Genomic DNA, 16,967 nt, shown 5'->3' on the forward strand with positions numbered 1-16,967 from the left:
CTTATCTACATTCCTCACCTCGCTTCATCTGTCTGTCTTGTCCTGTTTCTCTTGCTGCTGTAGTACATATTGTGTCCCCAAACACGCTTCTTCTTTCTGTCTCCCTTCTCTTCATTCCTTCTCGTCTTCCTTCTCTTCATTCCTTTTCGTCTTTCCTTCCTTCCATTTTTACTTTCACGTCCCTCTCTTCCTCCCTCCGTCTCCCTTCGTTCTTACCATCTCTTCTTTTATCTTCTCTTCCCTTTTTCTCTTTTCTTCCGTTTCATCTCTTCTTTCTTTTCTTTCTTTTTCTCTCTAGATACGGTTCTCTAGTTCTCCCCATTTCCCCTTTCTTCCTTTCTCCCCTCATTTCCTTCCCTTCCTCTCGTCCCAATTTATCTTTTCCCCTTTCTCCCTCCTTATCTCTCCTCTCCTCTCCTCTCCACTCCACTCCACTCCACTCCACTCCACTCCACTCCACTCCACTAACCAAACTACTGCTATGAAATGATTATATAAATTACCTCTCTCTCTCTCTCTCTCTCTCTCTCTCTCTCTCTCTCTCTCTCTCTCTCTCTCTCTCTCTCTCTCTCTCTCTCTCTCTCTCTCAGCTTCCCCTTCTCACCCTTGCATTTAATAATTCATAATCAATCACAAAATTGAAATTGCTGAAGGGAAAGATTTAGGGAGGGAGGGAAAGCAGGAGGGGAATGACGGGGAGAGGGGAATGAGGGTGGGGTAGGGACGACGAGAGGCAGTTGAAAGTTCTAAGTAGGATTATTGATGTTGTTGTTGTTGTTATTATTATTATTATTATTATTATTATTATTATTATTATTATTATTATTATTATTATTATTATTATTTTATTATATGATGGTTATTATTGATGGTCAGTCTCTCTCTCTCTCTCTCTCTCTCTCTCTCTCTCTCTCTCTCTCTCTCTCTCTCTCTCTCTCTCTCTCTCTCTCTCTCTCTCTCTCTCTCTCTCTCTCTCTCTCTGTGATGAAGGACTGTCCATTCAGTTCTCATAAATTCCGAATCTAGAGAGAGAGAGAGAGAGAGAGAGAGAGAGAGAGAGAGAGAGAGAGAGAGATGAAAGGTATGGGAGAAGAATAGACCTCATGACTTGTACACAAAGATGGAAGGGGCGACAGATAAGAGAGTAGAGATAGTGGTAGTAGTAGTAGTAGTAGTAAGAGGGAGGAGGAAGCAAAATAAAGAAGAGAGCAATGAGGAACGTGAAGATAAGTAAACGAATTATGAGGAGGAGGAGAAGGAAGAGGAAGAAGAGGAGGAGGATATCAAAGCAGGCAGTGAGTACTCGTAGGGATGAGGAACGCGGAGGAAAGAAAACAGATAAGGGAAGCGAGGAAGAGATGGAATGCATTGGGTCAAGTGAAAGATGGGAAAGGATAGAAGAAAGAAATTACGGAAGAGAAAGGAAGAGAGTAAAGGGAAAAGGATTAGGTGGATGGAAGGATGGACCAAAGAAACAACAGAGAGAGAGAGAGAGAGAGAGAGAGAGAGAGAGAGAGAGAGAGAATTAAATTAGAACGGAAAAATAAGAAGAAAAATCATGGCAAACACATTGGTATCATTGTAGACGTTCTGTAACTGTCACTACCACCGTCGCCACCACTACCGCCGCCACCGCCACCACCGCCGCCACGAGCAGGAGCAGAGGTGGAGCATGCATATTTCAGGGACTAATCTTGGGTATGTGGAGTGCGGGAGAGGGCGAGCAAACACACGTCTCTCACGGTATTCATCCGCCAAATGCCTCTGTCAACACGCCTTCCGGGAGAAGAACCCCTCCCACCCTTCCCTCTCCCACCACTCTGCCGCCGCCGCCGCCGCCGCCGTAACCACCACCACCGCTACCGCCACCGCCACCCTAATCCGTACCGGTAACTTCCTTAAACCGATCACTCGCGCGGCTCACCAGACATGTGTGCGTATTAATCTTATACTCCGTCAATCGGGAAGGAAGGAAGAGGCAGACGGACTGGTGGGTGGGTGGGCGGGCGGGCGAGCGAGCGAGCGAGTGTTAGCAAGAAGGTAGTTACTTGTATTCCTTCTCTAACTTGGTCTTTGGGTCCGTATTCTGAAACGCTTTGGTCTCTCACCGTCACTACTTTCCAAAGGCTCTAGTTGAAGATAGTCGTGTTTTGAAGAGTATATTATGGTTCTGGTGATAGATTGGCAAGATTTCTAGTTTATCAAAGGCAGAAACTGTCTAGAAAACCCGGCTAGTTGTTTCTGTGGCCTTGGAAAATTATGGCGGTGACAAGACAAACAAACCTCTCTCTCTCTCTCTCTCTCTCTCTCTCTCTCTCTCTCTCTCTCTCTCTCTCTCTCTCTCTCTCTCTCTCTCTCTCTCTCTCTCTCTCTCTCTCTCTCTCTCTCTCTCATTTATCATAGATAGGCAAGTGATAATTTACGTAGACGACGATATGAGGTTGGTGGGGAGGAGGAAGGGAGAAGGGAAATGGCGGGCGGTTTGATAAGTAATTATGTATACCCAGGATTTTCTTTGATCATGCAAATAAATACTAGGTGGATCTTCAGCAGCAGAATTTGTCATTAATGTTTTTATACTACAGCCATTCTCTCTCTCTCTCTCTCTCTCTCTCTCTCTCTCTCTCTCTCTCTCTCTCTCTCTCTCTCTCTCTCTCTCTCTCTCTCTCTCTCTCTCTCTCACACACACACACACACACACACACACACACACACACACACACACACACACACACACACACACACACACACACACACACGGGTTTGATTTCGCAGAACTAAAAAAAAAATGCTCTTCGTGGAACTTGCATTGTGTTTAGGCAACATGAGCAATAACATTGGATGCAGAACTTTTGTTTTTACAGAATATTTAACCTTATTTTTTCATTGTATGCTTTAAAGGAGAACATTTAGCAGCAAGATATCCCTCTCTCTCTCTCTCTCTCTCTCTCTCTCTCTCTCTCTCTCTCTCTCTCTCTCTCTCTCTCTCTCTCTCTCTCTCTCTCTCTCTCTCTCTCTCTCTCTCCATAGATAACACATTTGCAGGAAAAGATAACTTCTATCAAGTTATTCATATGTTTTGTATTATTAGATATGTATATATTTTTTATTTATTTATTGATTAATTATTATTATTATTATTATTATTATTATTATTATTATTATTATTATTACTAATTATTTTATTTTTTTCACAGGGAAAGGAGGACCACATGAGTGTATTCTGTGCAAAACCCAGCTGGAGCACTATGGTCTGTCCCGTCCCATTGCCCCAGGACAGGCTGCTCAGTATGGCCTTGTCGAAGCTCACCTGCCCTCCAATCCTCGAGTGTGTAATGGCTGCAGGTGTCGTGCTGGCCGGGGAAGGAGAGTCACACAGTAAGCTCAAAGCTGCAGTCTTGTTGGTGCCACCTTGCTAACTCAACAACAACAACAATAATAATAATAATAATAATAATAATAATAATAATAATAATAATAATAATTTTTCTTCCTGGATTCCTCCTTCTGATTTAATTTTTACCCGTAAGTATAAGTGATTCATATTTATTGAATGTCTTCTTGGAAATTGTTAGCTGCATCTTCCAGAGTTTTGGAGAGAGCTTGACATTATTTCATTGCTTAGTTTTTGTTTTGATAAAGAATTATAAACATGATAGGTATTTTAGTCTTAACATCCTTTACTTTTTTTACCCTCAGCATTTTACTAGGATTGTTGCCAAGCTTCTCAAATATAACTTTGATTAAATGTTTTCCTTTACAGATGCCCCATACCTACATGTCAAACTCCAAAGTGGAGGGTGAAGCGTCTTCGGCCGCTGCCACCCCAGTGGAGTGACTTGCCCCCAGATGTGAAGGACCCGATTATCAGAGAATTCCGTGAGTTGTCTTGTTTTCTTGTTTATTGTGAGAGACAATGTTGCTTTTCTATCAGTGAGGTCCTCCCCAAATATTAGTCAATACAAGCCCTAAGCTTTTTACTATCTAGAGGAGTGGCTTGCAGACAACTGAAGGTGAATGACGCATACACCTTGGTGGTGTACTAGATTTTTTGGCATATAGCACATAATATGTCAAGGAAATGCCAGTTTTGCAAGTGAAAGTTTCTGTTTAGCTTTAGTGTTAAGATGGTTTTGTTAGGTAAGACAAAATACTCATTTATTGTTTGAATGCCCCTAAAGAGATCCCAAGTGATGTGACCAAATGCTGCTCGGCGTGCCATAACCGCATTAGCCGTAAGCTGGGACCTGAGGTGGAGGAGCCTGTTGATCCTTCACGCTGGTCAGAGGAAGAGATGGATGCCTTGCGCTGTGCCCTGAGGGAGGTGAGTCATCTGTCTTCTCTTATGGATTGGTATTGTAATCATTATTGCTACACGTAGCATCCTGTTTTCTTCTTAATTCTCATTCTTTGTCTGTTATTGAATAACAGTAGCATCCCATCTGTTTGGTAAGCTTTACTGATTTGCCAGAGTTTCATTTTGGATGTAATTAATTGTATGAATTACTAATTAGGAACAAGCCTTGTTTGTGAGAGGAATAGCATGAGAATGTGTTTATCTAATTGGCTAGATTATTGCCTTGGGAGGATTTTATCAAAGGTTTAAATTATGTAGATATTATGTGATGAGGCTTGATAGAGTTGTTCTGCTATCATGGTCAACACTGTTCTTGTATTCAATTTAATTTCAAAAGTCCTTCAAGTACTTCAGTTATGTTTTTTTTTTTTTTTTTTGTAAAGATAAAGAACATTTGACAATATTCTCATTTCTCGTTTACTTGGTGTATGTTTCAGCAGAGAATGTGGCTGAGTATGTCTGTGTGTATTTTGTCCATTTGTGTTGTGAGGAATATTGAGTCATGTTTTTGTCCGTATGTGACTAAGTTGTGCTTTTTTTTTTACTTGTTGCAGGTTGGATGCCACTGGTCCAAGGTTGCTGAACGCCTCCCTAACAAGACGGAAGGCCAGTGCAAGAGCTTCTACTTTAACTTTAAAAAGAAGTACAAGTTGGATGATGTGGTGGCTGAGTACCGTAAAAACAGGGGTAAGAAAATACAAGGTCCCTTTATCTCCTCTGTTGTGTGCCATGATATATATTAAAAATTTCATTTTGCTCTTGTTTTTCTTCAAGAGGGCATGAATGTGCATGGGAGTGTGGGGTGGTGGTGGTGGGTAGGATAGAGGTGTAGAAGAAAGACCAAGGTTTAAAATTCACATTCTTTGGGACAGGAAAGGGTGATGGGCCACCCACTGTTACGGATGAGGAGGAGAGTGGGTCGTCTACATCCAGTTGTGATGAAGATGGCACAGTGCCCCCACCTCCCCCCGGCCCGGACTCCGCCTCTGACACCGCCTCCGCTCCGTCCCCGGGTCCTACCCACAACAATATTGATGGTGTGTTGCCTTCCTTTCTCCTTTCAATCACTTACTAGTTGCAGGAGTGTATATATATATATATATATATATATATATATATATATATATATATATATATATATATATATATATATATATATATATGTAATTCACCTCGGTCGCCTACTGGTCACCCAGCCAGTCTTCCCCATTACGGAGCGAGCTCAGAGCTCATAGACCGATCTTTGGGTAGGACTGAGACCACATCAACACACAACACACACCGGGAAAGCGAGGCCACAACCCCTCGAGTTACATCCCGCACCTATTTACTGCTAGGTGAACAGGGGCCACACATTAAGAGGCTTGCCCATTTGCCTCGCCGCTTACCAGGACTTGAACCCGGCCCTCTTGATTGTGTGTGTGTGTGTGTGTGTGTGTGTGTGTGTGTGTGTGTGTGTGTGTGTGTGTGTGTGTGTGTGTGTGTGTGTGTGTGTGTGTGTGTGTGTGTGTGTGTGTGTGTGTGTTTGTGTGTGTTTGTTTAGTTTGTATTTACCTAGTTGTATTTACCTAGTTGTAGTTTTACAGGGCCTGGGCTTTATGCTCGTGTGGTCCCGTCTCCATATCTACACTTATCCAATTTTTCTTTAAAACTATGTACACTCTTTGCTGACACCACTTCCTCACTCAAACTGTTCCAAGTCTCAACACATCTTTGCTGGAAACTAAATTTTTTAACATCTCTCAGACATCGTCCCTTCCTTAGTTTCTTACTATGCGATCTTGTGCTTCTAAAGTCATATTCTTCTCTCAGGATCAGTTTCTCATTATCCACTTCATCCATTCCGTTAATCAATTTATAAACTTGTATCAGATCCCCTCTCTCTCTTCTCTGCTCCAAGGTTGGTAGATCCATTGCCTTTAGTCTCTCCTCATATGTCATCCCTTTAAATTCTGGAACCATTCTTGTAGCCATTTTTGTAGTCTCTCTAATTTTCTTATGTGTTTCTTTTATGGGGAGTCCACACAACTCCTGCATATTCAAATCTAGGTCTTATTTTAGTACTTATCAATTTCTTCATCATTTCCTTGTCCATATAGTGAAATGCTACTCCAATATTCCTTAGCAAATTATACGTCTCTCTGAAAATTCTATCAATATGGCTTACCGGTTGATTATTTTCTTCCATTGTCACTCCCAAGTCCTTTTCCTTTTTTACTTTTTCTAGTTCTACTCCATCTCCCATCTTATACAGTAGATTCCCACTGGTCGTCTTTCACTTTTTCCCATTTCCATGACATGGCTTTTGTCCACATTGAATTCCATCTCCCATTTTTTGCTCCATGTGTGTGTTCGGATAGGCCTGAGACCAGGCACACAACACACACCGGGACAACAAGGTCAAAACTCCTCGATTTACATCCTGTACCTACTCACTGCTAGGTGAACAGGGGCTACACGTGAAAGGAGACACACTCAAATATCTCCACCCGGCCAGGGAATCAAACTCCGGTCCTCTGGCTTGTGAAGCCAGCGCTCTAACCACTGAGCTACCGGGCGTGTAGGTGTTTGTGTGTGTGTGTGTGTAGGGGGGGGGCTACATATGGCTATGCAGCTGTTGGGGGGAGGGGGGGGTGACTCGTGCTCACTCAATAATGACACATGTACTCGGGCAAGCAGTGGGAGGCCTGCATCTTCACCCTGATGGGTCTCAGTAAGGTGTGGTATACCATTATCTTCTTCCTATTGTGTTTGGCTCACGTATCTCCACCCGTGCCACTCAGAGACCAATGGGGAGGCAGGGGTGTGGTGACTTGACTGACGACAGCCAATGAGAGCCTGCCATTGTCACTCCCTTCACTCTCCCTCTGCCTTTACCTTCAGTCTTCCAACCCCTACCCCTTCTGCTGACATTATTTTATTTAAATTTTTTTTTTTACTTATTTTTTTAATTAATTAATTTATTTTATTTTATTTATTTATTTTTTTTGCAACCTTTTGCAAATTCACATCGTGCCAGCGAGATGAGTGATAGTGATAGTGAGAGAGATCAGGGAGTGCCTTTGAGTATTATTAATTTTTTTTTCCAAAATACAGGTGCCACTCCCCCCAGGAAACATGTTCAGAATAGTTGCAAAGCTCTGTTATAGAGCTTCATTTTGCAAAAACTTAGAGCTTTCTACCTCATCTCAGTAACAAGTATTGCATTCTGAATGTTGCAAAACTTTAACTGTGTTTTCTCCATTTTTAAAATTTTTGGTGCTTACGCCACTACTATTCTGAACGCTTCATATATATATATATATATATATATATATATATATATATATATATATATATATATATATATATATATATATATATATATATATATATATATATATATATATATATATATATATATATATATATATATATATATATATATATATATAATCTGGATAAATGTGGAGGAAGAGGGAAAGAAAATCACAAATATATAATTATTTAACTTTGTTATTTATGATCGCCATACCCGGCTGAGACTAATTATAGGGAAAGTAATTCTTAATTGAGAAAGTGAGAGAATCCAAGCCATTGACTTAGCTAATTTGAAATATTTTTGTGTTTCTTACAGCGGAGAAGCGCGAGGCCCCTGGGCTAGCGGGGGGTGTGATGAAGGAGCCATTACCACCCGCTGTGAGTCAGCCACTACCCGGTGTGCGAGCAGAGGACAATGACTCCTCGGCAACTGCCAGTGCAGATGAGGGCCAGAGTGGAGTTGGTTGGGACTCACCAGACGTGCAGCACATCCCTCATCCTGGGGAGCGACGGCCAGCACCTGCTACCCCTGCCAAACTGCCGCATGCTCCACCACCTACCATCCAATGCCAAGGGTGCTCCACCACCTCCTCCCAATGCCAACAGCTCTTCATCGGGCAATGTGAGGGACCTGATTTACTCCGTCATTGAAAAAAGCTTGAACAAGGGGCCCAATCCCCCCACCAAGTCCCCACCAACTATCACATCCATCCTAAGGACCACGGATGGCCGTCAGGTGCCGCCACAGCCCTCGCCCAGCAGCATGGAGTACCAGCGGGACCAGCGCATCAACATGCCGTGCCGCTACAATGACCCCCGTGCAGGCTTGCCTGATGCCTCTGCCTACCATCAGGATGTTCAGAGCGAGGGTCTTGACCTCAGTATTCGAAAGAGAAACCGCTCTCCACCACCACAGCCACAGCCACAGCCTCAACACACGCCGCACCCACCTCCAGCTCCCCTGCAGCACTCTCAACTTCCACCACCCCAATTCCACCAGCCCCCACCCCCACCCTCTTCAGTATCTAGGGAGATGCCTACCATGACAGTACGTGGTGGGGCTGAGGTTACTATCACTAGCAAGGACCCTCCACCCAGGGCACACCTCAATACCAGCTACAGTAAGCCACCCCATGAGCCATGGCTGCCAATTGTAGACCCACGTAACAAGTCACCCTCACCATTCATATCTGATAACAGAAGCCTCTCACACCAACCACCACCCTCCATCATGACCAGTGGTGCTTCAGTGCCTGCACCAATGGCTTATCCCACTTCTGTTCGGCCACCTCATGCTCTGCAGCCCTCCAAACCCAAGGTTAGCATGGCCCCTCCCCCACCTCTTACCTCTGTGCGCACACAGCATCCACCGCCCCAACCTGTTACCGCTCCTTCTAGAATCCCACTCAAGCAGGAAAAGCCTGGTGGTCCCCTTCATGTAGGCTCCATCACCCAGGGAACACCTGTCAATCCACCAATTGTATCAGTACCCATCAGTCAGCCTGGGCGCTTTGACATGATGCCCAAAATGGGAAAGGAAGGTGGCTCCATCACACAGGGTACTCCAATTCATCATGATCCTAAGCGATCTTCAACCAATATCCCATATAAGGAAGTGGTCTTTGAGCCCCGACCTGGCAGTGGTGTAGAAATCATCCCTCGGCCGGCAATGCACACTCAGTATGATCGAGAAACTGGATATCGGGGTCCTCGACCACCCAGCTCTACAGCACCTCCCACTACCACGTACGCTTATCCTGCCTATCCCTATACCACAAGACCGCCCTTCACAGACACACAGTTCAATTCACGGCAGATCATCGCCAATGACTATGTGACTTCACAGCAGATGCCAGGACGGCGGGTCACTGAGAAAGACCCTCGTGTATCCCCGCGTGGGAGAGACCCTAGCCCCCAGCAGGATCCGAGGGACCATCGCAGTTTACCTGGGAGCACCACTGTCAACCGTATCATGGACCCGCGGGGATTGGAACCCCGCACGATAGACATCCGTTCAGTGGATCATCGGAACATAGACCATCGGAGCCACGACCATCGAAACCTGGATTCCCGTATGGAACTGCGAACACTAGACAGAACACTGGACCATCGTATGGTGGAGCACCGGCCTGACCACCACAACATCTACATCACTAGTGGTGCTCCTCATGGATCTTATCAGCCACCATCACAGCCATCCTCCACTCCTGTGTATCTCCCATCCCGGCCGCCACCCTCCCCTGCATCAGCACGTGATGCCACACCTACACCCCCAACCTCTGAGTCTGCCCAGTCACCCCACGACTTTCGATCTCCCGGTGTATCAACCCCTACACCTCCGCCTCGTGTTGGAGTGATTCAGAGGTGGCCACCTAGCAAGCCACCTTCCCACATCCCCCCAAAGAGCGCCTCACCCCGCACTGATCCTGGCTGTTACTCACCAATGCATGGGCCTGCTCCTACTGCCCCTGCTGTTGGGTCAGAGAATTTGAAAGCACTAGTGGACACGGCAGTGGCACATCGTAGTAGTGGTGGTGGAGGCAGCGTGCCTTATCCACCAGCGGTAGACATACGAAGGGATGGACGACATCATGATGCTCCACAGCTGGAAGGCTTTGAGCAACAGCTGACAGACTCCATGAAAAGTTCACGTGCTCTCAATCCTAACAAACATGATGTGCGACCACCTCCACACGATGCACGCATCCCACAGTCACTGCCACCACAGAGTGAAGACCGCCGTTTCCATAGTGACAGAGCTCCTGGTGGGTACGACCGTCAAAGAGTGATACCGAAAAGTGTAGAGCCAAAATCTGACTTGGAGAGAGATGCTGCTAAAGACCTTGCTTCATGTTTCAAGACAGAGGAGCCACCCAAAGCTCCACCACCAAAGCCTGGAGGCCGCTCTCAGAATGAGACATTGACAGCAGCTAATTTGATTGATGCAATTATCACACATCAGATTAACAATGACAATGAGAATGGTACTGGTGGTGGTGGTGGCAATGGAGGTGGTGGTAATACTGGTGGTGGAAGTAGTGGGGGTGGGGGTGGCGGTGGTGGTGGCGGTGGGGGTGGTGGTGGGGGTGGTCGTGAACAGCGCACCACATACAGGCGAGAGGGTGAAGGAGCCCTGCAGGTGGTGGAACTAGACAAACGAGTCAGATCACCGGCTGGCCCTCCCCTGCCCCCACCAAAAGAGAAAGAGGTAGTGACAGTGGAGGATGGACCTGAGCCTCGTCCCACCAATCCCCTCAATCACAAGGATGGCCTCAATGCCTCCATGCATGCACCACCTCATCATCTTGGCCCTAAGTCTATCCAGGCCCATATGGACCAGATCATTCATAGGGAGTTTGCCAGCAATGATGGGCGCAAGATATCAGCATCCCATCTCCCTTACAGCAGACCACCCTTTGAGATCTTAAGAACTGATGGCAGACCCATTGTTACCTCAGGAGGGCCACCTGCTGTCACGGTCTCTCAAATCAGCCTTGATCAGTGGAAGATGCGTGGTGGTATGGATAAGGAGGGTAAAGAGAGGCTTGAGTCTCGCTCACCTCACCGCCCTCCACCAACATCTGCTCCTTCTTCTACCCATCATTTGTCAGTGCAACATCTTGCTCCTGATGAGCGACAAATTATCCGTATTGCCCAGAGTGTCTCCCCAAGGCCGGACCATAAACTGCGCACCCCACCTGCCGCACCAGCTGGTAGTTTTCCAGTGGAGCCAATATCTCCCCCAACATCATCTGCCCCACCAAGCTCAGATCCTAACCACAGTGAGTTGAATACTCACTGGAATTTCCAAAAGCGGCCTGGTGGTTCTAAGGAAATGTTTGAGTATGTTCGCTGTAAGATTGCAGAGGTCATGAGGACGCCAGACTCGCAGGATGGCGAAAAATTGGGTCATGAGGACCGCCATCCTCGGTCAGGCACACCAGCCACCCAGCCCTCGGCACCACCTACCAATGCCCACTCAGATGTTGACGACCAAGCCAGAAAGCGGCCACGGCCTGATGTTACAGAGCAGCGGCCGCCATCCCGTCCACGCTCCACCGGGGGCGACTCGGCCAAGGAACGGCGGGAGGAGCCCCCTCCACCCCTCCGGGACGACGTGGCCGATGCAGACTCACCACAGTCAGGGGAAATGGTGATTGATGAGTCACCACGTGACCACCCACCCACCTCTAAGGCTGGGGATGCTGGTGGACCAGGCAAGATAGGGCCCAAGCCTGGGGAAGCAGGTGAGCGGTACTCTTCTGGAAGTGGAGGACCTGGGAGTCAGTACCCCCCATACTCATACTCTGGGTTCCGTGGACATGGAGGCCAAGGAGGGGTACCACCAGGGGTACCGCCCTCCACCACCACTGCCACCACTACCAGCAGTAGTGTCAGTGGGGGACGTCTCCCCCAGGGCTATGAGCCCAACGTTGAGCCAGTCAGCGATGATGACTGAGTGAGCTTGAAGGACCGGACAAGACAGCCGTGATAAGTGTTATCTGTGATCTGTTTTGTGGACTAGTGTTGTCACGCCGCACTCTGGTGTACAAAGCTACCCATCTGTGTGTGTACATAGGAGTAAGTAGGTGGTTTGTGTTAATACTCAGGCTCCAAGAGGGAAGGGTTGCTGTCAACACTGCCCGCTGTCACAGCCACTACCGTCGCCCGTGTCATGCTGCGCCCCACGCCCGCAACCTTGCCCTCCTGTCACGCCCATTCTTCTCCATGAGATATTTATGAATCATTACAGACTGGTGACACAATTGCCATTTCACTGCTGCACCGCCGGCCAAACCGAGCAGCGGCAGTGGCTGTGTCAGTGACCTGGCAGTGCCCATACAGACCCTCCCCATGAACAAAGCTGTCCCTCCGGGGCACGGACAGCACCCACCCACTGCTATATTCAGACAAGTTCATTCCAAGGCCCCGCTGGCCTGCATGGGCTGGTCCGCATTGTACAGACCTTCCTTCCACTTGTTGAGGGCGGCGGTTGGCGGCCCGCCTGGTGCGCGCTGCCGCCCATCTCTCACATCATTACATGTCAGAAATGTTATTTTTGTTGAAATAAAGATGCTCAAAACCTGCCAGGCCTTTGTTTTTTCATGTAATGTAAATATAGAAAGTAAGCATTGATGTACATGCTAGAAGGAGATCGGCCAGATTCTTAATCTAGTTTAGAGTAGTGACAACGCATGGTATAGTAGCCCTCAAGACCTCTCTAGAATTTGCAGAAACTGAAATCTTTAGTCATGATTAGAATATCTTTATCTTCAGTGTGAGTCTGTTTGCGTATGTATGAGAGAGAGAAATCGCTTGCTGCCCGCTGTGTGTATGTGTCATATTTCCCATAATCGAGCCCATGTAATTGGCAACGTGTAAAAAAAAATATTCTCAATAGAGAAATGATACACATTAGTTTCTGAACCAGTATAAAGTCACCAAATAGTACCCAGAATGAACAGGGATCGAAACACCATTAATAGTGGGTTGTCGGTCTTTCATTTCGCCCCAGTTTGCTGCACTATATATATATATATATATATATATATATATATATATATATATATATATATATATATATATATATATATATATATATATATATATATATATATATATATATATATATATATATATATATATATATATATATATATATATATATATTACTGTGGTTCTTTTTTTTCTGTGGCATTATCTGGTTTTCCTCTTGTTTCCCCTTCATACAGTTCAGCAGGTGAGTCTTAAATAAGAATATATTTTGTTCATATCCAAGTGAAATGTGAAGTTAGCCGTCATTAGCAAAATAAAAAAAACTCTGGTGTGTTGGTTGTACCTTCATGTTTTGTTATATCTGCTTTAGTATTTGTGTTGCTATTGTTATATGTCGTTTTGGCAGTGGTATCGATAGCTGGCTAACTCATACCAGGGTAAAGAGGGGTTCACACGTTAATAAAGTTACATGCATAGACCACAGGCGAAGTGGAATTATATTGATCACGAAGGAACACAATCATCATCTGTGGCAGAAATAATCATGGTGGTGCCAGGTGGTCGTAGTAGTAGGAGTAGTAGTAGTAATAGTAGCAGTAGCATAGTGGTGGTGAAAGATAACACACACACACACACACCTGAGAAACTTCAAAATTAATCAATATCTTATAGGTTCAACGAAAATCACACATAAATCTTCATTATGTGGCGCGTTTTGCTTTAAAATATCGCGGTTGTAGTAACTTTAGGCCCATACTATATGAGCGTCTAAAGCGCCGGGTTTGTGCTGCTGACGCCTCCCTGTATTTTATTTTAATCTAAACGGGGCGTTGAAAACGCGGCGTTTTAGAGGCCGCGGAAGCGCTATTCGTGCTATACATGTCGTTTTCTGAGCAGTACTGCTTGGGACATAGTACAAGATGGATGTTGTGCAAACATGATGTATTTTGGCGCTTCATCTTTTGCAAAAGTGGCATGAACATCATGAAAGAAAAAAAGACGTTGGGGTACTCATCCCGTTTTAACCAATCGCCTATCAACAGGACAGTTCTATATTGTTTGAAAAACATATTATGTATCCCGAGAAGTTTTTCCCAGTATTACAGAATGTCAGTGACATCATTTGATGAACTTCTGTGTTTAGTATGAGAGAAAATAAGGAAAATTGATACAGTTATGAAGAAAAGTATTCCTTCTGCTGAAACAGTACAGTATAGTATGACAAGCGCTGAAAACGTTACGCCACCAACGCCTTCAGATGCGTTAGCAGCGCCGGATGTACGATCAACGCCGACTACCTAATCGCTAAAAACGCTTGTATAGACTGAAAATTTGCTTTCCATTCATTACGGTTGATTAATTTCATTAGCGTCAACGTTGCGTCAGACCTGCTGCGTTGTAAACGCTCGTATAGTATGGGCCTTACTGCGCGTTTTGATTTATTAGCCTTTAGGAGAGATGTCGAGAAGTAATACGTCATTGTCTCATTGGTTCAGTGTTCACTGTTCAGTAAGCGGCAAGAGGCAACTGTCATGAGTCACACAGTTTGTTATTTTGTAATGCTCTGCCAGCAACAACAATAGCAACAACAGTGTGGTGTAATTTGCTGAAGAAGACCGGCTTGCGATAATTGTCAGAGGTATTTCACTGTTCATAACAGTAACACCAACAACGTGTAGTGTATTTATTGGTCTGTCTCATCAACACATTTGTCTTTCTGTTGTCCGTTAATGAGTGACTGATCGGAATGTGAGATTTTGCAACGTCAGGTTGAACATTGGCTGTCAAGTGAGTGCCAACAACCAGAATGTGTGTGCCGGCACTTAACAGTATTGTTGAATGTGGTATTGTTCTTGCTTTTTTTTTTTTTTTTCCTTTGGCTCTTTTTTTTTTCCTTCACGACTCAAAATTCACAGCCGGTTTAAAATCAGCAATCAGTGGGATACAATGATTTGGTGTAGTAATGTGCACTATTTATAACATACATTTTATGAATAGGATCACAATTTGTAACGAAGTGTTTGAGTGGGGAGGGTAAAATGTGAGAGAGAGAGAGAGAGAGAGAGAGAGAGATTGTTGCATTAATAATGAAATACGCCAAAAGGAGGAGGATGGACCTTGCCACCCACCCCCTGTACAAAGACATAAGGGTAGAGTATAAAAAGTATAAAAATAGCTAGTATACAATACAAGAGTATAAGTAAATAAATATACCTTAATATTGCATAGATTATATATCCTACAAACTGGGAGCAAACGTTGGATATTCCTTGAGTATATATCCTTGAGAGTGGTTGAGTCTAGGAGATGGTCAATGAGGGTATATTATGTTGGCCTTGCGGCCTAAATTTAGCTAAGAGAGGATATTCCTTGACATAATGCCGCAGTGTACGTGTCCCCTTGGTGTAGCACATCATATACCAGAAGAAGCACTGACTTCCCAAAAGTATTTATAGCATAATCTGAGCCTCATTACCACCCAGTGTCTCTCCCATAGGTGTAAGCACAGCTCAAGGAGACACGTACTACTGTACATAGTGAAGACTTCTGCCACTGCCCCTATGGCGACAAAGTTCCGTAACAGTTAGGACGCAACGAGAGAGAGAGAGAGAGAGAGAGAGAGAGAGAGAGAGAGAGAATTTTATATGCACACACCACACGTTCTAAGAGTGTAACAGAAAATTCTTTCGCTCTATTGGTAACAGTGTATATCTGGCTGAGATCTGGTGTCCGATGACAACTTCCAACCCACACAACCAAAAGGTATAGGTAATGGGGCGATGGGATGTCTATACTATGGTAGTGCCAGAGGAAGAAGAAAGCCTAGTGGCTTGTGCAACGAGGCCGGAGGATGGGAGGCATGCACTTGGCATGGTACGTAGTAGCTACATGCATAGACCACAGCCGAAACGGAATTCTATTGATCACATATGAACACACAACCATCATATGTGGCTGAAATAGTGGTGGTAGACAAGTAGTAGTAGACTAATAGTATCAGTAGTAGTAGTGACATGGTGATGGTGAAAGATATCACACACACACACACATACACACACCTGAGAAACTCCAAAATGAATCAATATTTTATAACTAAAACGAACACCACACATAAATCTTTATTATGTGGCACGTTTTGCTTTGAAATATCGCGTTTGTAGCAACTTTACTGCGCGGTTTGATTTAGCCTTTAGGGGAGATGCCAAGAAGTAACACGTCACTCGATCGGTCATTGTCTCATTGGTTCAGTGTTGTGTGCGGCGAGAGGCGACTGTCAAGAGTCAGTTTGTCATTATTGTGTAATGCTAGCAACAACAGAGTGGTGTAATTTCGTGAGGAATACCGGCCAGCTGTCACGCCTGCAATAATCGTCAGAGGTACTTCAGTGTTCATAACAGTAACACCAACAGCATGTAGTGTACTGGTCTGTCTCATCAACACATTTTGTCTTTCTGTTGTCCGCTGATGAGTGGCTCGCCGGAACGTGAGGTTTTGCAACGTCCAGGTTGAACATTGGCTGTCAAGTGAGTGCCAACAGCCAGAATGTGTGTGCCGGCACTTAGAGTATTGTTGAATGTGGTACTGTTTTTGCTTAGTTTTTTTTCCTTAGGCTGTTTTTTTCTTCACGACTCAAAATTCACAGCCGGTTTAAAATCAGCAATGAAGGTAGTACAGTGGGATACAATGATTTGGTGTAGTAATGTGTACTATTTATAACATACCATTTTATGTATAGGATCACAATTTGTATGGAAGTGCTTGAGTCGCTGGGGTAAATGTATTAGTCTTTCACCACACACTCACTTCAGCAGGA

General features: G+C 44.9%; 2 protein-coding genes across 7 annotated transcripts in view; both read left to right on the forward strand.

Annotated features, from left to right (window-relative positions):
- The window catches only part of LOC123514507, a 74,365-nt gene extending 61,621 nt beyond the window's left edge, over positions 1-12,744 (forward strand). Inside the window, 7 exon segments of the mRNA XM_045272387.1 lie at positions 3,198-3,378; positions 3,764-3,879; positions 4,182-4,324; positions 4,912-5,044; positions 5,230-5,394; positions 7,974-8,212; positions 8,214-12,744. Coding sequence (XP_045128322.1) covers positions 3,198-3,378; positions 3,764-3,879; positions 4,182-4,324; positions 4,912-5,044; positions 5,230-5,394; positions 7,974-8,212; positions 8,214-12,116 — 4,880 coding nt within the window. The 3' untranslated portion in view covers positions 12,117-12,744.
- A 2,159-nt stretch (positions 12,745-14,903) lies between these two features.
- The window catches only part of LOC123514512, a 54,732-nt gene continuing 52,668 nt past the window's right edge, over positions 14,904-16,967 (forward strand). The window contains exon 1 of one of the 6 annotated variants that reach the window (XM_045272395.1): positions 14,904-14,941. The gene's annotated coding sequence lies outside the window, so the exon portion shown is untranslated. Of the gene's footprint in view, positions 14,942-15,603; positions 16,028-16,207; positions 16,678-16,728; positions 16,820-16,967 lie in introns of those variants that run through there. The other 5 variants (XM_045272396.1, XM_045272398.1, XM_045272392.1 and 2 more) reach the window with 5 other exon arrangements.

Source organism: Portunus trituberculatus, chromosome 38 (genome assembly GCF_017591435.1).
Source record: "Portunus trituberculatus isolate SZX2019 chromosome 38, ASM1759143v1, whole genome shotgun sequence".
Lineage (NCBI taxonomy): Eukaryota > Metazoa > Arthropoda > Malacostraca > Decapoda > Portunidae > Portunus > Portunus trituberculatus.